The sequence below is a fragment of the Taudactylus pleione genome, unplaced genomic scaffold, assembly GCF_031769625.1.
Source record: "Taudactylus pleione unplaced genomic scaffold, aTauple2 ptg000458l, whole genome shotgun sequence".
Taxonomy (NCBI): domain Eukaryota; kingdom Metazoa; phylum Chordata; class Amphibia; order Anura; family Myobatrachidae; genus Taudactylus; species Taudactylus pleione.
Window position 1 is genome coordinate 1,055,765 of NW_028284860.1, and position 25,035 is coordinate 1,080,799.

General features: G+C 43.1%; 1 protein-coding gene across 1 annotated transcript in view; it reads right to left on the bottom strand.

Moving 5' to 3' along the window:
• MAPKAPK2 (MAPK activated protein kinase 2) overlaps positions 1-25,035 on the bottom strand; it is a 67,178-nt gene that overhangs the window by 29,071 nt on the left and 13,072 nt on the right. Inside the window, exon 2 of the mRNA XM_088448553.1 lies at positions 1,136-1,275. Within this exon, the coding sequence (XP_088304679.1) occupies positions 1,136-1,275 (140 nt within the window). The remainder of the gene's footprint in view (positions 1-1,135; positions 1,276-25,035) is intronic.

Genomic DNA, 25,035 nt, shown 5'->3' on the forward strand with positions numbered 1-25,035 from the left:
GTCTCTCTTGATGTATGTGCATTTGTCGCAGACATATCAAGTTTCTGTCCTCATACACCTCAGTGTTCTCCCCAGAAAATTTTGGCAGCCGGGTGGCATCAAGTAGCAGCCGGGTGGCAGCCTTCGTGCAAAAAGGGGCATAGCTTTACATGGAGGGGGTGTGGCCACACAATAGTAACAATTCACATTAAACCCACACAATATGGCCCCTTTATTGCCCATTATGTACACAGTATGCTCCCTTATTGCACATTATGCCCACACAGTATGGCCCCTTACTGCACACTATACCTGGCCTGGTGTTGAGAAGGGGCAAGGGTAGATAGCTAGGGCAGTATTGGGGACAAGGAGGAGGTTAGGGACAGGCAGTGCTAGGGGTAAGGAGGAGGGTGCACACAGCAGTCAGGGCAAATGGGAATTAATACCAGGCGAAGGGGCCACACAGCCAGGGAGTGACAGAGGCCACAAAGCCAGCCAGTAACACCAAGGACAAGGGTCCTCACCTTTCAGTGTGCTCCTCTACCAGCACTGTTTACACCTGAGCAGCAGCGGCACCAGCTTCTGGAAGGGTTTTTGCAGCACCAATGGGTCTGCACACCTCCCCAGCCTGGGTCTGACAACCCCCCTGAGGCATAGTGAATGGAGAGTGGCTGTGGCAGGAGCAGCGTGTGATGGAGAGGGACCGGAGTGTGGCTGAGTGAGCCAGGAACATGGGGCACAGGAAGAGTAACGAACTCTGTGTCTGAGCGGGCGGCAGTTGCAGAAGGCAGACCAGGGTGATTCTGGGAGCTGTAGTGAAGAGAATCTGCCGGCGGCTATTGGTTGAGAAACCGGCTATGATTGGTTTCTGCGGCACAGCATACAGGACAAACAGCTCGTCCGGCAGGTCCCGGGCAGCACTTGCCAGGCGGACTGCCCTTTAAATAAAGCCTGGGGAGAACACTGTACCTGCATGCTGGCAGCACCCAGTTAGTTACAGTGCTGTTATTTATTTCCAAACGGGAAACCATTAAAACACATTACATAAAAATAAATAAGGCTCAAGTAGTCACCAAAACCTTGATTATTATATCATGAGATAGGAACATGTGGATGGTTTACTGTACAAAAGTAAACCAACCACGTTGGCACTCACCACTCCATAATAATAAGCAGACATTTCCGAGACTGGTAGAGATTCTCATATACATCAATTATCCTTACGATGTGTGCACACTGAGATGCCCTCCAATGCAGTTCCACTTCCCTACGTGCCTTGGGACAGTCCTGCAGCATCTATGGATAAAAACATGATGATTCATTTAACACAGACTTAATAAGACAATGGATACATTATTACAGTAGATAAACAAGGGATGGGAACACTTTTGCAGGTTGTGTAAATGGACATTTGGAGATGGAATGTGCATTGTTTGAGAATATTTAGGATTTGTGAGATCCGGTCATCAACAATGAGATATTTGAACTGATTGCTGCATTCAAAGTCCTCAAGGTTTTCAATTCCTGGACATATGACCATTTCAGGCAGGAGTATATGGAAAACTGCAGGGACTTTCATACATGAGAACCTCACAGTAATACCAGTTGAGAGGAGTAGGAGCACTTCTTCAAATCATTGGTATAGAAAGCTGTTTTAAGGGAGATTTGATCCAAAACTGTGGGAGCACAATCAAAGCAAAGAAATGATAGACCATTGAGCCAATGGGGATCAGAGATAAAGGGGCTGATGTATCAAACAGTGAGTGGAGAAGTGGACCTGTGCAGAAGTTGATCATAGCAACTAATCAGCTTTGAAGAACCATTTATCAAGTACATTCTATAAAATGATAGGTAGATGCCGATTGGTTGCTATGGGCAACTTCTCCAACCCCATAGTACAAGAGGGTCACCAACAGGACAAGACCTCAATCCCTAAGGTAGTCACATTAAATGTGACAAAACGCATAAAGCCAAACACCCTCCACTGACTGAACTGGTGTCACAGATGTTACTATAACAATCAATGCCTGCACTTTATCAGACAGCCTGATATAGGTTAAGTCTCCCATATCCAAAATACTTGGGACCAGGGGTATTTTGGATATTGAAATAGTCCGTATTTTGGAATATGTGCATAGCATAATGAGAGAACTTGGGAATGGGACACAAATCTAAACACAGAATGCATGTATTATATACACCTTATACACACAGCCTGCAGATAGTTTTATAATGGGATTTTGGTACCTACCGGTAAATCCTTTTCTCTGATTCCACAGGGGACACTGGAGGTGCTTACGCTGGGGTATAGAGGCGTGGATAACTGGAGCTGGCACTTTAAAATAATCTAGAATCTATGCCCCATCAGCCCTCAGTTTAGAAAATGAAGACCGAGAGGAGATGGAGAACAAGCGGAGTAAAAGGGATAGAAGAACACACAATAATCAAAACATACAACATACGGAACAAACCGAACAGGCAGGCGAAGAGCGCTGAGGTGGGCGTCCAGTGTCCCCTGTGGAATCAGAGAAAAGGATTTACCGGTAGGTACCAAAATCCCATTTTCTCTTTCATCCACTAGGGGACACTGGAGGTGCTTATGCTGGGGACGTCCCAAAGTTTTCCCCACGGACGGGAGCACTCTGCGGCACCAGCAGAACAAGGCGGCCAAAACGGTATGCCGAAACAGCGAACGTATCAAATTTGTAAAACTTGACAAACGTGTGAACTGAAGACCAAGTGGCCACACGGCACAATTGTGACGTGGAGGCTCCCCTACCGGCCGCCCATGGCGCACCCACAGAACATGTGGGATGAGCCGAAATGGACGAAGGAGGCCGGCGGTCGGCATTAACCTAAACCTGATGAATGTCAGCCGGATCCAACTTGCCAAAGTCTGCTTAGACGCTGGCCAACCACTCCGAACCGCATCATAGAGGACAAAAAACGACTCAGACTTACGGAGGGAAGCAGTCCTGTCAACATAGATGCGGAGAGCTTCAACCACATCCAAGGTAGAAGAACCACCAGACTCCTCCACCCAAGATGGTACCACAATAGGCTGATTAATATGAAAAGCCGACACTACCTTGGGACGGAAGGCGGCTACCGTCCGGAGTTCCACCCTATCAGCATGAAACAGAAGGTAAGGAGGCTTATAGGACAGAGCACTCAATTCGGAAACTCTACGAGCCGATGCTAGAGCCAGGAGGAGGACCATCTTCCAAGACAAGTACTGAATATCAACCTCTTCCAAAGGTTCAAACATGGACGACTGAAGAAACAGAAGCACCAAGTTCAAGACCCAGGGAGCTATCGGAAGTACAAAAAAAAAAAGGAGGCTGCAAACGCAAGACTCCCTGAAGAAACGTCTGCACCTCAGGAATGAGGTCCAATAGCCGTTGAAAGAAAATGGAAAGGGCAGAAACCTGCACCTTTAAAGTTCCAAGACGAAGGCCAGAATTCAGACCAGTCTGAAGAAAATAAACAGAAACCGGGACACCGAAAAGTCCTAGAGGGAAGATCCTGACTGGAACACCACGAGATATAAGAACGCCAGAGGCGATGATAATGCGAAGCCGGAACTGGTTTCCTGGCACGTAGCATGGTGGGAATAACAGAGTCTGGGATTCCTCTTTATCTTAGGACAACGGTTTCAAGAGCCACCCCGTTAAACGCAGCTGCGCTAGGTTGGAGTGTATGAAAGGACCCTGCTGCAGCAGATCTGGGTGCAGAGGAAGGGGCCACGGATCGTCTGCCAATAGGGACCGAAGGTCCGAGAACCAACTTCTCCAAGGCCAGTGCGGAGCCACGAGAATGATAGAGGCTGACTCATGTTTTATCCTTTTTTAGCAGTCGAGGAAGTAGTGGAATCGGAGGAAAAAGGTCAAAGAAGTCCTAGATCCACGGAACTGTCAGCGTCTACTGCCACTGCCTGCGGATCTCAAGTTCTTGACACTTATACCGGGAGCTGACTATTCAATCGTGACGCCATGAGGTCCACCTGAGGACATCCCCATCGACTTATCAGCGCGTTGAACACGTCTGGATGAAGCTTCCATTCCCCGGGATGGATATCCTGGCGGCTTAGGTAATCTGCTTCCCAGTTGTCCACACCCGGGATGAATACCACCGACAGGATTACTGACTGGCTCTTGGCCCACCTGAGAACCTGAGTTACTTCTCACATGGCCCTGCGACTCAGAGTCCCTCCTTGGTGGTTGATGTACGCGACGGCCGTCGCGTTGTCGGACTGAACTCTTACCGGACGAGTTCTTAGAAACTCTGTTGCTTCTATCAGAGCATTGTAGATCGCTCTGAGTTCCAACACATTTATGGGCCACTTTTGTTCTAGAGGGGACCATCGACCATGTAAATGATAATCGAGGACTACAGCTCCCAAATCCTCGAAGGCTGGCATCCGTTGTTACGATGATCCAGTTCCACACTCCGAATCTCCAGCCCGCAAGAAGATTGTTGGATTGTGTCCACCAGAGAAGGGCCACTCTGGTAGCTGGGCTCAGACGGATCTGGCAATGAAGGAGCAGATGAGACCCTGACCCCTATGTTAGTAGGTCCAGCTGAAACACCCTGGAGTGGAACCGCCTGAACTGTAGTGCCTCGAAGGCCACTACCATCTTCCCCAGGAGACGCAGACAAAGACCCTCTTTGGTCTGAGGACCAGCTGAACTAACAACCGGATATCCCGGGCCTTGGCTACTGGAAGGAAGATCCTCTGTGATGCCGTATCTAAGATCATGCCCAGAAACAGGAGCTTCTGGGACGGATTGAGATTTGATTTCTTTAAGTTTATTATCCAACCGTGTTGGAATGTGGTTCCCAGATGGGAACGTGGAGATAGGCATCCGTGATATCCAGGGATAATAGGAACTCTCCTGGTTCCAAGCTCACAATAACTGACTGCAGAGACTCCATTTGAAACCGATACATCTTCAGATACAGGTTCAATGACTTGAGGTTCAAGATGGGCCTGACCGATCCATCCAGTTTGGGTACTACAAACAGGTTAGAGTAAAACCCCATACCTCGTTGATGTTCTGGAACCGGAACTAGCACAGATGATACTACTAGAGACTGGATAGCCTCCTGTAGAACCCTGGCCTTGTCTGCAGGTATTGTCAGACTTGTAGTGAAGAACCGAGGTGGAGGGGGGACCTCGAAGTCTATTCGGTACCCCAGGGAAATTAGTCTGCGGATCCACGGTTCTGGCGACGTCTGGTTCCAAACTTGTTGAAATCTCTGCAGGCGGGCTCCCACTGTAGGTGGTCCCAGGTGGGACGGAAGACCGTTATGCTACCTGTTTCTCAGCTGGCTTAGGCTCCTGTCTACATGCAACCATGAGTGGGCGGCCTCTACTCTGTCGCCTCTTGCTTGGGAGGGAGCCCCTCTGGCTCTTCCACGAAAGGAAAGTGGCACACGAAAGGAATGAAACGAAGGTCCAGCGTAAGCTCTTCTGGGAGCCGGTGCAGTTGACGGGAGGAAGGAAGATTTACCCCCCCCCCCCCCCCCCTGGCCTGGGATATCCATTTGTCTAATTCCGGGCCAAACAGCATGTCGCCATTGAATGGTAAACCCTCCACCGCACGCTTGGATTCTGCGTCCGCATGCCAGGCACGCAACCAGAGGGCTCTGCAGCCCGAAATAGCAGAAGCAGATATGCGAGCACTAATCTGACTACTATCTTTTGATGCTTCTCCCAGGAAAACTGTAGACTCACGGATGTGTTCTGTTAGTATGCGTAACCTGCTCTGGAAGTACCAGAGTCCAAACCTGTAATCAACTGGTCAGCCCAGCAAACCACAGCCTTGTTAACCCAAGCAGTAACAAGGGTGGGCCTAAGCTGAGCACCCGCTGCAGTATAAATAGATCTTATCGTTAGTACTAAAAGATCCTTCGGATCGTAAATTGGAGATGTGACTCCCGGTACTGGGAGTGCCTTAGAGAGACGGGAGACGGACGCATCAACTGGAGGGAGCATTTCCCACTTCTCCATCATGGATGATGGAAAAGGGTAGCTAGAAGGAAACCGGCGCGGAATTTGGAACCGTTTATCCGGTTGTTTCCAGGCCACAGAGCTGCTGTTGAAGATGCAGTGAGAATGGAAAAATCGCCGATTTGGTTGTTTATGAAATAATTCACACTCCTGGGATGCAGGAATAACATCTTCAGGTAATTTAAGGATTTTTCTGACCGCCAAAATTAGAGATTCCACCCTGGGAGAGGTGGACTCTAACTCTAGAGGGGTATCGTCCTGTAACGCTTCCTCCAATTCCCCTTCCTCTTCCGTAGCGAGGAATTACTCGTCAGACTCTTCTGGAGAACAGTCGATAAAGGACGCTTTTGTGTCGGTCCTTGTAAGGAAGTGGAGGGTGTGGACACAGCTGTACCCATAACCTGTACCAGGGTGTCAAGAGACTTGGTTAGCCCATCAACCCAGGGAGACTGAGACTTACATGCCTCAGCTAACTCAGACGTTAAATCCGTCATTACTCCTACCATGTCAGCGGCCCATGTAGGCGCAGGTGAGGCAATAATAGCCATAGGTGGATCAATTGCTATACAAGCATCACATAACGTGGACCCAGCAGCATGCGGCTTGGTTAGTTTGTTACACCTAGAACAAACAAACATCCTTTGAGATGCCTTTGTTCTGTTTGACATGGATACACACAGTCACCACACACAGAGGGACAGAGTATATACAGAGGTAAAGAAAAACAGAAGGCTGGCTTGGGACACAGAGGAGGAGCACACCCCACTCCCTTCCCACAGATCAGATTCCCTGCACCCCCAGTGTATTATGCACAGCCTCTGTACCAGAGCCTTCTGTGCTTAACTTGTAGCTTTTTAGCCAGGAATGGGGAGCAAAAGAATCCAGCCTTCAGTTCTGCTGCACTCTTCCTGGATAAGGGAGAGATGCAGGCATGAAACAGTTAACAAATGGCAGCCACGCTGTTACTACAGCCGCTTGCCGCGTATAGTGGAGAGACAGCCAGCGCTGCTTAGGCTCCGCCCCCTTCTTCATGCCCTAAGGGCTCCATTATGGCTGCTATGTGGTCCATCCCCCACCCTCCGCGCTACCCGCATGTATCAGCGGGGAGAGGGGAGAAGCAGGGAGCCGCGCGTGTAGCACTGTGTACACACAGCTTCCCTTAGACAGCGCAGAGCAGCGCCGACAGCGGGCTTCCCTTACACAGCGCACAGGTGTAGCGCTGTTTAACTGTGCTATTCACACACTAACACAGCGCAGCATGCTGTGTTAGCGCTGGGCAGCGGGGCAGGAGCCAGGGGATGCGCAGCTTGTTACTCACTGCGTGTCCCCTGTAGTCTCTCTCTGGCAGGTCAGCAGTCTTCTCTTCTTGTGTGAAGACCTGCTGTGGCGGTAAGGAGCTGTCAGAAGCTCTTGTAATGAGCCCTGTGCACTCCTTCCTGGCGTTTGCTAAAACACCAGGGCGCCAGGTACCCGGACCCCACCTTTTAGATAGGTGGCGAAGGGTACCTATAGGAGTGTAAAGATGCTTTTAAATAAAAAAAAAATTTAATAAAATAAATGTATTTGCTGGAGCACAGCATAATGTGACCAGCTCCATGAGGCACATTTTCTAAACTGAGGGCTGATGGAGCATAGAGGGGGAGGAGCTTCACACTTCTAGATTATTTTAAAGTGCCAGCTCCAGTTATCCACGCCTCTATACCCCAGCGTAAGCACCTCCAGTGTCCCCTAGTGGATGAAAGAGAAACAATATTTTCAATAATTTTGTGGCTCAAACAAAGTTTGTGTACATTGAACCATAACAAAAAATACAAGGTGTCACTATCTCAGTCATGCTCAAAAAAATCTGTACTTCAGAATATTCCGTATTTCAGAATATTTGGATATGGGAGACTCAACCTGTACTAACTGCTTACGTCATCTCAGATAATGTATATATTTTTTTTTATTAATAAACAACTTTAGTTATTCATCCACTCAACCCCACACTATCCACTCACACCACAGCCGTAAAGGGACACAGAAGTTGAGACCAGCAAAAGTAGTGTAAAACAAAGGGAGAGTACCATTCCTTCTCATCTATCATAGTGTCCCATAAGTACCTGATACTGTTCCCAATGAGGTGCTGTTACTAAAGTGTGAGGCATTGTAATACAGGTGGATCATGAGTGCTGGAAGTACAACAGACGAACTGCAATACAGTGGGATTTACAACGGAATGTTTTAGTGCTTAGTGTAAGTGACTGCATTTAGAGACATTTGCAAGATACAGTGGAATTTTTCTATTTACTCATTTCGTACAATTAATTATGCTGCACAACATTTATCTTTTCTGAAGAGTAGCCAATTTGGAATGTTTTACAGTCATCTTTAGAGAAATAGTGCTATTACTAGCATTAGTCTTGTTGAAATACATTTGGACGGCACTTATTTCCCATTGATTCACAATTGTTATAGGAGGGTGATTCAATTGTTTTTTGGGCACCCAATGTAATGAAGCACAAGGTTTAGAGGCGCAAAGTGGCTAAACCCATCTAATGTACTGTGTGGGACGTCCAAAAAGCTGACTTATCGCACACTTGTGCTCCCCAACTTGGGAAGTTGCGAGCAAAAATGTGTGCATCACGCCAAAACAGAGAGATCATTGTATTGCTCCTCCAGGCGTCTAAAAGAAATAGCTGCGGTAAAAATAATTGAATCGTCCCATAGAGTTTGGACTGCTCTATTCTGCAGGCAGCACAACAAGGCTAACTATAGTCTATTGTACATGAGCTGTGCAATTAAATAGATGAAATTTTCCTTCCCTAGAATATTACTGAAAAACGTAAGGAGGAAGCTTTTAAAGTTTAGGGATTTCTTTTTAAAAATACTCAAAAAAACAAAGCATTTAAAAAAAATAAAAAATATATATTGGATAAATAGAAATCATGTACTGTATTATTTTAATTGTAGCCTTCTGAAAAATAAAAAAGCTGAAACAGGATGTGTGATGAATTAACACTACATTAATCTTGAATGTCTAGTGCGATTGATACTGCCATCCAAGGTACAGAGCACCTCATTCTATACTTGCTTACTCTCATGGAAAGTCCAGGAGGCTTCCATATCTTTGTTAAATAGGGGTGGTATCTTGATAGGATCCACATTAGCAGGCATAGTCTTCAGTGCATGAGGACACTTTTCACACCATCAAGCATCAGTGGTTTGGCATAATAATTGAATTGTGTCATCAAAACCCAGTCCCTGTGTTATGATGTAATGCACAGACTTGTGGGGGAGAATTACATGACGGATGAGGCAAAACTGTTCACTCTCCTAACTGGCACGGACATATAGGAAAGTGCAACTATGGGGACCTATAGACCCTGGCTGGTGGGAGGTAATGTTTCAATGGGAACATATGGACAATAAAATACTTTAATACATTTTAAAAAAATATGTTCTTAGCTTAATAAAAAGATAATTCGACAATTTATGTCCTTTTTGAAAAAGAAAAAAATGGTTAAGGCAAGAACACTAAAAATTATATATGCCCTAGTACTCTCTCCTATTCCATAAATAGTGCTGACAACCCTAACAAAGAAAAAAGTCAGCAAAAAGCACTTCAACCAACATCTGCAGCTGGGTACAGACCTAAAGATTTTCTGTCCAACCATCCAACTAGTTGATTGGTTGGAATGAAAATCTGGTAACGTATGGGAGCAAATGATGATCAACAATTTGCTGCTAAATGCCAGAATACAGATGAAATTGGTCGGTCAGACAAGTTTGTTAAATGTTTGATCTAAACAATTTGTTCAAACAACAGTTTTTGTCCATTTTCCGGCATTTGGGAGCAAATTGCTGATTGTCATTTGCTTTCATACCTTACCAGATTTTCATTCCCACCAATCAACTAGTTGAATAGAAAATTTCTAGGTGTGTACCCAGCTTAACAAGTGCAGACTGTTCACGCCTACCAACGATTTGAACGACTGAACAATTTCAGAAAGTATTAAAATTAATGAAATCGTCCAAATCTGACTGCAAACACACCATATGTCAGATATAGTTATCAGACATCAGTTCTGAATGATTTTTAAAACGTTATCTGTCAGATCTGACAAAATCTGACCATGTGCATGCACCATAAGATAGAGAACCTGTCAGAGGTATCTTGTTTGTCAGAATTCATAACACAAAGTATCAAATATTCAAAACTATCTTTTCATTCCCGCAACTTTGAAAATTTCAAACTATTTTAATATAACAAGTCTGGAATACACAATCTGATAAAGATGACCATCTTATTTTGTTTGAAAAATAAAAGTTAAAACTAGAAAGCTGCAATACCACCTGGAGCATTGTATCTCCATTACCTTCCAGGATCCATCAGGGCATGTCTTGAAAAGTAACTAAATATTATAACAAATATTAACAGATATGGGTTACTTCTTAAGGGAGCAATTACTGAACACTTAAAAACACATTTTGCACAAAGAGAAACACAGGGAAACATTTATAAAAACTAGAGCAAAAAGGAAGCAGCTTGTGTTGCACATAGCAGCCAAACTAAATTAATTTACTAAATTGCACAACAAAAGGTTAAGCAGCCCAGCCAATACAACCATTTTCCGTTGCACTGACTTTCATAAGTCATTCTACAGCTTGCATTTCATTACCCAATCCAGTTTTGGAAAAAAAAAAGGAGTTATGTTATTTCTACTCCTAATCGCCAATTTGATCAAATTAAATAGTATTGACTAAAATCTCAGATGGTATGCTATTTTAGGCCAGGCCAGCTCTACTTTCCGTTTCAAGGTCATTGTATCCCAGAATATACAATGCTGCTTAAACTATTACTCATATTCGATAGGGTGAGGAAGTTAGTTTTAACAATGCCTGCAATATAAAACAAAAGGTAATTTGTGCAGATTAATCTTAGGCTGGGTACACATTAGACGATGTGCAAATGACGCAATGATTATCCAGATTTCCCTTCATCCCCAGAACAAACAATATCGGGCCTGATTCAGCAAGGATTGCAACTGTGATTACACACACACGATGTGGACAATTTGTCATACCAATTCGTCTCAAAACAACAAATCGTCCAATTTATCGTGTAGTGTGTACCCAGCCTTAAATGTCATGTTTACATACTGTAACAACGAAGTGGGATTGAAATACCAGTGACTGTTTAGCTGCCGGTTCAAATCCCGACTGCACAAGCCCGACAGGAGGATATCCCGAATGGGGCTGGTAAATATTTTAACACTTCCCTCACCCCCCCCCCGCCCCCTAACCCTCTGTTGGTGGTGCCTAACCCTAAAACTCCATGGGTGGTGCCTAAACCTAAATCCCCCCAGGGGTGATTAATCCTAACCCACCCACTTCCCACACCCTACACCTAACCTCCCCCCTTTTGCACCTAACCCTAACCTCCCCTCCCCCTAGCCTAACCCTCCTCGGGGGGTGCCTAAACCTAAGCAGCTAACAGTTAAGACGCGCCGATTTTACCTCGAACGGTCTGGTGTCTGTCTGTCTTCCAGAGTCTGTATTTCAACGGATATCTTAAGTCCCGTGTCGGGCTTTAGGCGTCAGTATTTAGACCGGCGGCATTCAGTCCTCCAGTCTAATAACTACCTCCCATAACAATGTATCTTGTACTAATGCCAATATTCATTATAGCGGTCTTGACTTTATTAGTCCACCAAACATGCTTAGTTTTTAGTTAATAATCTTTATAAAAAAATGCTAATTGACTTTAATTTTATCTGTTTTTAATTTTATCATTTAATTTTGCAAGAATGCATCATATCGAAATTTACTATCCTCGCCAGGTACGCTCATTCAAGCCCTGGCTGTGAGTGACTATACTGGGGCTCTGCTATTTAACCTTTCAACAGTACACAGGGCATGCCAGAGTCTCACATTGTCCAGAACCATCAGAGCACAATCACTCATGATGTTTGTTACTGTGAAGCGCTCACATGCTACGCAAATCAATGAGGCAGAGTGCCATGAATACATACACTCAAAATGGCATCACATAAATTGGTAGTAAAGGCTACCATTCTAAATTAATTGAAGCAGCAGCGGTTATAGCTCTGCCTGGGGTCTGATCAGAAAACATTCCATGGGATCGATTCAATCTGAAGAGACTTACTTGCGGTTGCAAATGCGTGGCTATATGCTGCACTTACTGTATGTTACAGTCGGACTCGCACATTTTTATTCCCAAACCCATAAGGTTGTGTACAAAAATCCACAAGGTCGGGATGAGATCAGGCTGCTGGCAGCTTTTCCACTCTGTTACAATGGCAACTTGGCCCCCTCGCTTCTAATTGAATTGACCCCCATTAGTTTTATAAAAAAATACAAAAAAAAGGCTACTGCAGTTGTGAGGAGGAAATGTTCCTTACTTAAACATTTAGGCAGCAATTATGTTGGGAAGACAAATACAGGACTAACATGCTCTTTAATCCTAAAACTTATATTAAACAGGTGTTCCAGATTAACTGAATCACAGAAATTTCCAAGACGGTGTCTGTTCCAATTCTAGAGTCTTTCCACAAGTCAGATAACACATTAAGCTTGTGCAATGTTTTGCCAAACACGGAATTTTATTTTACGGAAGCCATTAAAATATATCGTGGTTATGATCAGTAGTGCTAAAATATGTGAACAAACATTCAGGATCAGAAACCTAAAGGCGTCTGTTTTGTAAACACCAGGCAATAAGTTAGTTTCCTCTATATAGGAACTGTTTCACTGCCACGTGTGGTGGCTTAATGGCATCAAGCAAAGTGTGCAAAGATCACACTATGGCCCCTCATTCAGAGGCGGTCGGAGGATGCAAGCGGTCGCTCAGAAACTGGGCGGCCGCTTGCATCCTGACCGGCCGCCTCTGTTTCGGTCGTTAACCCACAGCCTAACACCCACAGCTCTAACGACCGCTAGGGTGATGGTCGCGATGGTCATTGACCATCGCGACCATCGGGGCTTACGACGAGACCCTAGGGTAGGGTCTCACTTGTCGTAATCCCCGGAGAGCTTCTGGCAGTCAGAGCCGAAAGCTCTCCACTGACATCACTAGTGATGTCAGTGGGACCTCCCCCAAACGGCAGGCATTCCCATAGGAACGCCTCCGTTTGGGCTGCCACCCCCCCGGCCCGCCTTCCAAACGGGGCGAGCTGTCAATCAACATCGACAGCTCGCCCCCTTTGGAAAGAGACCCGCTACGACCGGCGCTGTCGGTCGTAGCGGGTCTCACGCATGCGCACGAAGGAGCCGGCTCCCTCGTGCGCATGCGCACTAGACAAACATCGAGGTGGCCGTAGCCCTATATACCATACACGATTTGTACACCCATTCTGTTCCAAATCTAGATTTTAAAAAATTTATATAAATACAACTTGCATCAAATAAAAGTAGGGAAAAGATTCTTTGCGCAATTAAAAGTGTGACTGGCAGCATTTAACATCGAACAATGGAATTCTCCATACTTCAGTCTGTCCATGTTAACTAAAGGTGGTCATCTAGGACGGAATTGAATTCAGAGTAATGTGCGTGGAATGCAGCCAAATGACCAGTATCCTCATTATTCTCGTACACCATAGGTCTGCACAAGAAAAGAATACCTACTTAATTATAAGGTAATGTGTGCGGCCTAACATTACTAAGAATTGAAGTCCTGCATTAAAAGGAGAGATGTAACAAACCTTCTAAAGTGGAGAAGTTGCACAGAGACTCATTTGTAAAACACATTCTGTAAATGATAGCTAGAAGCTGATTGGTTGCTATGGGAGATTTCCTCTTGAAAAGATTTGATATATCTCCTCTAGGGTCAAAAGGTATTTGGGTCTAGGGGGCATATTCATTTGGCCACAAGGTATCCAATAGATACCCGCAGTAGCTATTAGAAAAGAAAAGCTGCCGCAAAATTTCTTCAGTGAAACACCCAGCAAGAAATGTAAAACAAAAATAAAAAAGGGGAACAGCCTGTACCCTAAAGAAAATATAATATCAGATAACAGTAATAATGGTTATTACAGTCCTGCCAAAAAATATTGTTTTTTTAAATATACATTAAAATGGCTGATTTGTTAATTTTTTTTTTTTTCAAAAGTGAAAAACAAAAGATACAAAAGCAAACCATTTTGTTTTATTGCAAACAAATAAAATGTAAAATAAAAAAGTAGGGAAAAAAAAAGTAATTTGAGGTAATTTTAGCCCAAATTAAAATAAAAAATAAAAGGAATTATTTTTCATTTAAAATAATTGCTTTAATTAAATTTGGGGAGCAAATATTAATAAAAAATATTTGTGGTAATTTATGGTAATTATTGGTTTTAACAACCAATAATGATATAAATTATTAGACCCATTAGGCTAATTGAAAACTTCCAATTGCCTAATTAGGCATTAGGGGGGAGTGGCCAAGGGTTTCTGAAAGGGTCCCTGACATTTTTAGACTAAAATAGGGACTTAAAATTTGTTTTAGACCTGCTCTGGGGCTGCGAGAATATAGCCGCAGTAATTACTATAGAAAGCAACTGATTTTCTACCCAGTAATTGAATAGAAAAAACCTTGCAGCCAGAAAATTTTGCCTGCAAATGGATATGTCCCAAAGGGTTAGGTGTAGGTCAATGAAATACTCAAAGGTTCTCTTCAAACGCAGAGCATCAATCCAATTTGTTACATAATTACAATTTTGCATTATGTGTCCTCTTACAAATCATGTCAATTTCACTCAGAATTATTTTGTTTACATCATTGGCATCTACCTCTTTTCACTCAGGACTTGTGTTTGTTTCCGCTCTCATTTGCTTAAAAAGTCAGTGTCAAAAGGTAAAGAAAGGCCAAGAAAAAGTGTAATTATACAAATCAAACATGAGATTTAATATAGGAGCCAAATATGTTGCGCTATATAAGAAACTGTTAATAAATAAATCTTGAGCCGGAATAAAAAGAGCAACAATAAATTAACACACCTATAACTTTGTTATAAACAAACACTTGAATTGGTTTCTAGTGAACAAAACAAGTGGTAATAAATCACTAGTAGATGAGCCACCATTCGGTCAAACAGGATACTGGAATATACACTGCCCTCCTAAGCACTGATATGCATTTGGTCAGAGGAGTCCCCTTACAGCGAGAAAGATCATAGGCAGCTTAGACATCTCTGTCACGTATGAGCTGATGTGGAAAGAATTCATCACCTCAGCGCTGATGTAACACGCAGGATCAGTGGGAGAGGGCTCAGTGACAATTAGCAAGATGCAATTTATGAGGTGTACAGGCAAAGCTGTAGTACAAAAATCTGAAGAAAAAAAAGTGAGAGATCATTACATAGCAAAGAGAGTCAAGATGGCCAAGATTCAATTAAACATACAGTAGTTACTCGGGCCTATGATGAAACAAACATTAAAAGCTAAAGATTTACAGACTCAAGGAAAAGGTGGATTAGGATTACTCCTTGACTCAGCAATAAGGGAGTAGAAAGAGATTACAACACAATCGCTATGCAAGTACTGGTCAGAGGGTAATAACAGGAAACCAAAAAATGTGAGGGAGGCAAGGAAGTCATATTTGCTCAATATACGGGAGGGAGGCCATCATAAGGTTTAGATCTTTCTTCTCCTACAATCTCATGTATTAGTCTAGTCATACAAGACACCTGTCAATGTAAAAACACACTGCTATTAAAATGATTAGAAGGTCACATAGGAGAGGGCAAATCTTTGTCCTTAACCTATTTTTAGAAACCTGCAGCCAGGAAAAATTCCACCATAATCAGATAGTGAACCTTCAGAAACAGGATGACACATTCCTCATTATTAAAAGGGACATGTCCAGCTCCAAAAGTTTTTGTTTGTATAATAGTTCTCCTGCATTAATACAAAGATTTAACAACCCATTGCTAAACAAATAAGAGCTGCAAAGTAAATACAAATTATCACTTTTCTTGGCACATTTCAAACAGGATTATTATTGAATCGGTTTCCTTTTCTCCAAATCAGTGTCGCCCCTCTGGTCTGCACTGAAAGAATTAGGAGAAGCAGTACGGAAGCATAGCTAGCATGCCAGGGTTTCCCTGGTATTCAAATATCATTTTCACTTAATGTGGAAGACCCTCTTAAGTTTCAATGCTGATTAAAATTAGACATATACTATAAGCGTGGTATAGTAGTTTAAAATACATAACTGCCAACACTTTGTAGTACTGTACAAGTAGAGCTTTTTATTCATGAATATCAGCCACGGCTACGGGACAACACACAGAAAGGACCATTCAGAGGCCAATTAACCTACAAGTATGTATTTGGATTACAGGGGGTAACAAATGCCAAGCAGATAGCACCCCAGGCAAGAATAGAACAGATGGCTTCAGCACAGCAAGGGAGTAAAGCTAGCCAGTGTGACACCATGTTAGCTCATTGATGGAAGTTGTAAGAGAGGGGTGGTTGTCACAGACCACTGTTAGATGCCAGTGGGATGGTGATACAAGGATTGTTCTGTATTATAACACAGTTGTGTAGCCAGTGCTTTATTTTGCATTTAACAGGTGCCACTGCCCATTTAGAGGTCTTTTGCAAACCTCAATCTGCGATATGACAAGTGCAATTACTACACTGATAACATACAAGAGATTTTGTGGATTGTTGCATCCATCAGTATTTTAAAAACATATGTTGGAACAGAATTAATAGTAATACAAGGTGGTAAGTATTCCATTATCCCCAATGATACAAATCGTACACAGACATACCTGTGTATGCAAAATTTTGAAACATTGTTTTAGTAAAGACATTTAAGACACAGCTGATGTAGGTGGAATAAGTTTGTCCTATGAATGCCTAGCTAAATTATCTGCATTTATGTCCATAAATAGTCAGATTTTCAAAGGAGCTTAACCAAAGTGACTAATCCTTTTACAGGGGAGTGAGCTCAGAGCTTACATTATGGATTTCAAGACAAACTCTGACATGTTCAAAATGTCTCTACCTTGACAGTTTAGATGTCTGACATTAGTTAACAATTGATAGGATCTGATTCCAGTCTATCATTATCAGCAATGTCATATGTAAGAGAAATACAGTACTGGGTAACTGATGGGGAGGCAATCGGGAAGTCGACTACCTAAATACCGGCAGCCGGCTTCCCGACTGCCATTTCCCGGCAAGGGTGAAATGCCGGGCGTCTAGATTTAGGCGCCCGCATTTCCCCGATGATGCGCCACGAGCGGACAGCCACGGGGGGGGGGGGGGGGGGGGAGGGTTAGGTCTCCCGGGAGGGACTTAGGGTTAGGCACCCCCCCGGGAGGGTTAGGCACCCCCGGGGGGGACTAAGGGTTAGGCAGCGGGGAAGGGGGTGGTTAGGGTTAGGCACTTGGGGGGGAAGTTAGGGTTCGGCACCCCTAAGGAGGGTTAGGGGGGTTAGGTTAGGTTAGTAAATACTTACCTATCCACGATCGGGATTTCCAGCGCTGTCGGGCTTTCGCTGCGTCGCACTCTGCTCCTGTCGGGCTGCGGCCGGCGGTATTTCATACCACTTCCAACTGATGTTGGCCTGTGTGTCTGCAATGGAAATTATAGGGACTGGGATAATTAGTCCAATGAGCCAATCACGTACAGATGGCCATAGACAGGCAGAGGCTTTTTCTTTCTTTCCTTCTTTCTTTAATAAGGATCTAAAATGTATTCTCGATTGCAGAGTGCATCTTGCGTTAAATTGCACTATACATGCTAGAAAAGAAGGGCACATGCCAATATGCGCGATGCAGCCATACGTATTCAGACATCATCTACACTTACGACTGTGAAGGTGCGTGTCCACTAGCAGCTTGTGGAAGACAGTACGATTACAACATTATAATCAGTCATTCCTCTTTCCCAGCAGTGCCTACATTGAACATTGTCTGTCGCAGCATGTTCAGGCGATGACTGATGGCGGAAACGACCAGCGGGAGCGCGCATCACTTGTCGTTTCCGACATTCATGCACGATTTGTGCACGATTAATGAGCGATTGAATGATAACGTTATCGTTCAATCGCGCATTTTAATCGGTAAGTGGATACCCGCCTTAAAGGTGGAACAGTAATGGGGCCCTATCAAGTAGGCAATGTTCAATGCGGACTACGCAGAGTGGACATTGGCAAAAGTACACCTGTTTGGAAGCTGTTCTTTAGCACCCAGTATAGGGCAGCTGGTCACTGATGATTACTAGTATCACACCGGGTGCATATACTATACACACACACACACACACACACAGATGTGGCTGCATCGCACAGAAATTACATACTTTTGTCCAAGCATGCCTGATCCACTTCCAACTGTGCACAATTCCCATTGTGGTTGGGTTGAAACTGGTCTTTTAGCTTTACCTGTCAATTAAACCCTTAGATGATAATTATTATGACAAAAGGACAACACATTACAAGCTGGAACATAAGCCCTTTTCTCCCTAGGGATGGACATTCAATTGCTTTTCCGCAGCCATAGCTCCTGTCTAAAATGGCAGGCACTATACAATTGTTTATGCCGCTGGGCGCAAGTGACACTGGAGCCCATCACTTATAGCAGAGGTCACACCCAAAATGCAGGGAATTAGCCATGTGAGAGACCTAATAGCCAGATGTGATAAGGTAAAGGCGCCCAAAATCCCTACTTTGGTCGGATTTCACTGCGAGCAGATATCCGCAATAAGATATGGGCGCCCGTAGCACTCGCACTCAGCAGAACAAATAACTGAATAGATCCCTCCCACTAGCATGTAGGATTGCATAGCTGCTTGTGAAAAGATTTGTACAAAAATGGCTGATAAACAGACAATAGTTGACGTTTAGCAAAAATTTTACATGAATTGTCTTCGTTCTGTCAAGATACGGGAACTTTAATAGATATTTATGCTGGGTACACACTAGCCGACATATCGGCCAGTCAATTAAAACAGGCAATATATCGTGTATTCGTCGACCAGGGCGTACAGATGAGAAGTCTGTGAATGACGACGTTCGCAGACATATCACGTCAGCTGTGCAGCACAGCCGATTGCCGATATATATCTGCACATTGCGCTGTGTACAGGCGATCAGCTGACCGCCCGTACACTTGCTGAAGGGAGGGGGGCGCGACACGAACCCCCGCCAGCAAGCCCCTGGCCAGATGGTTGTTCAGTGTGTATGAACAACTATCTGCAGATCAGGTCGATCTACCGATATAAACTTCAGGTGTGTACCCAGCTTTAGTAGCTGTTATTTATAGCAAAATATATTTTAGGTCTGTTTTAAAAAGGACACACCCATTGTATTTATTGTAGCTTACATGGGCGATGACTTTGTGCCATCTGCTAGGGATGGTGAAGCTAAAAATGAGAGAAGACATTTTTAGTTTATTAAATAGACCCCTTAAGGGGTTGTGATTCCGCACTAACCCCTTACCTGGCAGCATCACGTGTAATGCGACCGTAGCCAGCCGCTGCTTCCCACAGCTTTTGCAGAGGAGATCAATTCTGCACTTGTGCAGAACGGATCTCCTCCGACTCCCCAGAAGGAATGCGGTGATCTGTGACAGTCCAAGCAGGGTGGAGGGTATCTAGTATCAGTGGGGGAGGGGTAAATAAATATACACACACACACACACACACACACACTGGACCAGAACTCCACTATACAGGGAAAACAGCGCTCATGTGCCATCTACAACTGGTGTATAGAAAAATTTAAATCAGTGGCACTCGGAGACTTTGAACAAGTTTAAATGTGGTCCCTCACATTACACCAATGTTTCGGGGCTCACACGCCCCCTTTGTCAAGGTAAAGTGGCCACTTTATGTGTGAGCCCCGAAACGTTGGTTGATTCTGGAGGGGGGGTGAAATATTTAAAAAAGTAAGACATTACTGGTCACACGGTAGGAGAAGGGAGGCAAATTAAATGTGTCTTTTTACAGGGGGAGGGTTGGTTTAGAAAACAGATTATTTTTTTTTTCCACTACTAATGGGGGAGGGTATTATTATTATTAGGATTTATGACCCTTGTGGGGTCTATTGCCTATAGGGGTGAGAAGTTATTTTATAATGGGGGTTGCAAAAAAAACATTCCATATATATATATTATATATACACATATATACACACACACACAGTCAGGTCCATAAATATTGGGACATTGACTGAATTTTCATATTTTGGCCACTATTCACCACCACAATGGCTTTGAAAGGAAACAAACAAGATGTGATTTAACTGCAGACTTTCAGATTTAATTTGAGGGTAATTACATCCAAATCAGGTGATCGGTGTAGGAATTACAACGGTCTCTATATGTGCCTCCCACTTTTTAAGGGGCCAAAAGTAATGGGACAAACTAAACAATCCTAAATCTAACTTTCACTTTTTAACACTTTGTTGCAAATCCTTTGCAGGCAGTTACAGCCTGAAGTCTGGAACGCATAGACCTCACCAGACGCTGGGTTTCATCCCTGGTGATGCTCTGCCAGGCCTCTACTGCAAAGGTCTTCAGTTCCTGCTTGTTCTTGGGGCATTTTCCCTTCAGTTTTGTCTTCATCAAGTGAAATGCATGCTCAATCGGATTCAGGTCAGGGGATTGACTTGGCCATTGCATAATATTCCACTTTTTAGCCTTAAAAAACTCTTTGGTTGCTTTTGCAGTATGCTTCGGGTCATTGTCCATCTGCACTGTGAAGCGCCGTCCAATGAGTTCTGAAGCATTTGACTGAATATAAGCATATAATATTGCCCAAAACACTTCAGAATTCATTCTGCTGCTTTTGTCAGCAGTCACATCAATAAATACAAGGGAACCAGTTCCATTGGCAGCCATACATGCCCACGCCATGACACTACCACCACCATGCTTCACTGATGAGATGGTATGTTTTGGATCATGAGCAGTTCCTTTCCTTCTCTTCCCATCACTCTGGTACAAGTTGATCTTTGTCTCCTCTGTCCATAGGATGTTGTTCCAGAACTGTAATGGCTTTTTTAGATGTTGTTTGGCAAACTCTAATCTGGTCTTCCTGTTTTTGTGGCTCACCAATGGTTTGCATCTTGTGGTGAACCCTCTATATTCACTCTTGTGAAGTCTTCTCTTGATTGTTGACTTTGACACATATACATCTACCTCCTGGAGAGTGTTCTTGATTTGGCCAACTGTTGTGAAGGGGTTTTTCTTCACCAGGGAAATAATTCTTTGGTCATCCACCACAGTTGTTTTCCGTGGTCTTACGGGTCTTTTGGTGTTGCTGAGCTCTCCGGTGCATTCTTTCTTTTTAAGAATGTTCCAAACAGTTCATTTGGCCACACCTAATGTTTTTGCTATCTCTCTGATGGGTTTGTTTTGATTTTTCAGCCTAATGATGCTTGCTTCACTGATCGTGACAGCTCTTTGGATCTCATATTGAGAGTCGACAGCAACTGATTCCAAATGCAAATGTCACACCTAGAATCAACTACAGACCTTTTACCTGCTTAATTGATAATGAAATAACGAGGGAATAGCCCACACCTGTCCATGAAATAGCTTTTGAGTTGATAGTCCCATTACTTTTGGCCCCTTAAAAAGTGGGAGGCACATATGGAAACCGTTCACCCGATTTGGATGTAACCACCCTCAAATTAAATCTGAAAGTCTGCAGTTAAAGCATATCTTGTTTGTTTCATTTCAAAACCATTGTGGTGGTGAATAGAGGCCAAAATCTGAAAATTCTGTCAATGTCCCAATATTTATGGACCTGACATATACATATATACATTATATAATATATATATATATATATATATACACACACACACACACACACACACACACACACACACACATACATATATATTATATACATATACACACAAAACATATACACTACCGTTCAAAAGTTTGGGGTCACCCTATTTCGTGTTTTACATGAAAACTGACTTATTTATCAAATGAGTTGCAAAATGAATAGAACATATAGTCAAGACATTTTCAAGGTTAGAAATAATGATTTTTATTTGAAATAATAATTTTGTCCTTCAAACTCCTTTTGCAGCAATTACAGCATTGCAGACGTTTGGCATTCTAGCTGTTAATCTTATTTGTAGAGGTAATCTGAAGAAATTTCACCCCATGCTTCCTGAAGCACCTCCCACAAGCTGGATTGGCTTGATGGGCACATCTTGCGTACCATACAGTCAAGCTGCTCCCACAACAGCTCAATGGGGTTGAGATCTGGTGACTCTGCTGGCCACTCCATTACAGACAGAATACCAGCTGCCTGCTTCTTCCCTAAATAGTTCTTGCATAATTTGGAGGTGTGCTTTGGGTCATTGTCCTGTTGGAGGTGGAAATTGGCTCCAATCAAGTGCTGCCCACAGTGTATGGCATGGCGTAGCAAAATGGAGCAATAACCTTCCTTATTCAAAATTAATTTTACCTTGTACAAATCTCCCACTTTACTAGCACCAAATCAGCCCCAGACCATCACATTACCTCCACCATGCTTGACAGATGGCATCAGGCACTCTTCCAGCATCTTTTCACTTATTCTGCATTTCACAAATGTTCTTCTGTGTGATCCAAGCACCTCAAACTTCGATTCATCGGTCCATAACACTTTTTTTCCAATCTTCCTCTGTCCAATGTCTGTGTTCTTTTGCCCATATTAATCTTTTCCTTTTATTGACCAGTCTCAGATATGGCTTTTTCTTTGCCACTCTGCCTTGAAGGCCAGTATCCCGAAGTAGTCTCTTCACTGTAGACGTTGACACTGGCGTTTTGAGAGTACCATTTAATGAAGCTACCAGTTGAGGACGTGTGAGTGAGGCATCTATTTCTCAAAACTAGAGACTCTAATGTACTGGTCTTCTTGCACAGTTGTGCACCGGGGCATCCCACTTCTCTTTCTACTCTGGTTAGAGCCTGTTTGTGCTGTTCCGTTGTAGGAAATGTTCAGTATCTTGGCAATTTCTCGCATTGAATAGCCTTCATTTCTAAGAACAAGAATAGACTCAAGTTTTCACATGAAAGTTCTATTTTTCTGGCCATTTGGAGAATATAATCGAACCCACAAATGTGATGCTCCAGATACTCAACTAGCTCAAAGGAAGGCCAGTTTTACAGCTTCTCTAATGAGCAAACCCATTTTCAGCTGTGCTAACATAATTGCACAAGGGTTTTCAAATCATCCATTAGTCTTCTAACGCACTAAGCAAACACAATGTACCATTAGAACACTGGAGTGATGGTTGCTGGAAACGGACCTTTATACATGTAGATTTTCCTTTAAAAACCAGATGTTTGCAGCTAGTATAGTCATTTACCACATTAACAATTTATAGAGTGTATTTCTGATTAATTTAATGTTATCTTCATTGAAAAAAAAACAGTGCTTTTCTTTCAAAAATAAGAAAATTTCTAAGTGACCCCTAACTTTTGAATGGTATATAAAATATATATAATACATATATTTTTTTAATAAACTAAATATATTACAAATAATTTCTAAACTTTATTAAATAATTAAAAAAATATATAAAATAATTTTGAGCGGTTTACTGGGGGAAAAAAAATGTCAGTTAAGTGGTTAAAGAATGTACAGTACTATAAATGCTCCAAATTAATTTCAAGGAGTAAAACAGGATGTAACAGAAGTAGGAAAGTCTCTCAAACGAAATACTAAACATGCTCCATTATGTTAAACAGCGCACAACGCTTTTCCAGCCACACTAAGAGTGTTTCTAAAGATTAAGTAGCAGCTCTTCAGAAGCTGGAAAGGTACTTATTTGAAAAGTGCTTGTGTCACACCACCCTCTAGAAGTATCTTCGTAATAATAATTATTTGTATTATTGTGGATGGGGGGGAGGGGGGGTTGTAACAAATCTAATCCTTCTTATTATTCTCTTTTGTAGATTGTACATACAGATGTGTCATCTTACATCTAGCCTCAATACGTGACATAGCGCAACTTGCCTGGTGTGTGTGAGCCGCCAGGCCCCGTGTTACTTTGCTAGCATCGGGGATCTTTTGTTGCCGAAAATGCATCGAAGTCCCAGTGCAATGCGACTAGGGCGTATCAGCAGACTGTGCTGATATGCAATACTTTTATATCTGTGTGCACCAGAGTTCATATATGGAGCACAACAGAAGTAGGAATGAAAAAAAATTAAATAAAAATCTGCGGATAGCTACATTGTAGCACTTTGTATACAGATTCAGAGACTCAGTTGTACACAGATATACAAGTTTTGCATATCAAATTAATCAGCAAAGTTTACAGGTGCGTGCTAGTCGCATTGCAGTAAAAAAAAAATAATAAAATGCCCAGCGCTAGCAGAGTCTCATGGGACCTGGCGTGCAGAGAGAGTCTTTTTAGCGTGACTACAGCAAAGATGTGTAAGGGCACATCTGTAGCACAACCTTAATCCAAAAGCTCCTGCCATCGTCAGTGGTAAAAGAGTGCATTTAGGACTTACAGATGCGTCCACATACAGTAAGTACTGTGCAAAAGTTTTAGACAGGCTGCAAAGTAAGAATGCTTTCAAAACTAGAAGTGTTAATAGCACTTTGTTAATTGATAAAAATAAACTAAGTGAATGAACAGAAGAGAAAACTAAATCTAATCAATATTTGGCGTGACCACCCTTTGCCTTCAAAACAACATAAATTTTTCTAGGTACACTTGCACAGTTTTTGAAGGAACTTGGAGAATGGACCACAGATCTTCTGTGGATGTAGGCTTGCTCAAATTCTTCTGTCTCTTCCAGACAGACTCTATGATGTTGAGATCAGGCCTCTGTGGGGGCCATATCATCACTTCCAGGACTCCCTTGTTTTTCTTTACACTGAAGATAATTGTTAAGACATTGGCTGTATGTTTGTCCTGCTGCAGAATAAATTTGGAGCCAATCAGACGCCTCCCTGATGGTATTGCATGATGGATAAGTACCTGCCTGTATTTCTCACCATGAGCACAGCATTAATCTTGACCAAATCCCCAATTCCATTTGCTGAAATGCAGCCCCAAACTTGCAAGGAACCTTAACCATGCTTCA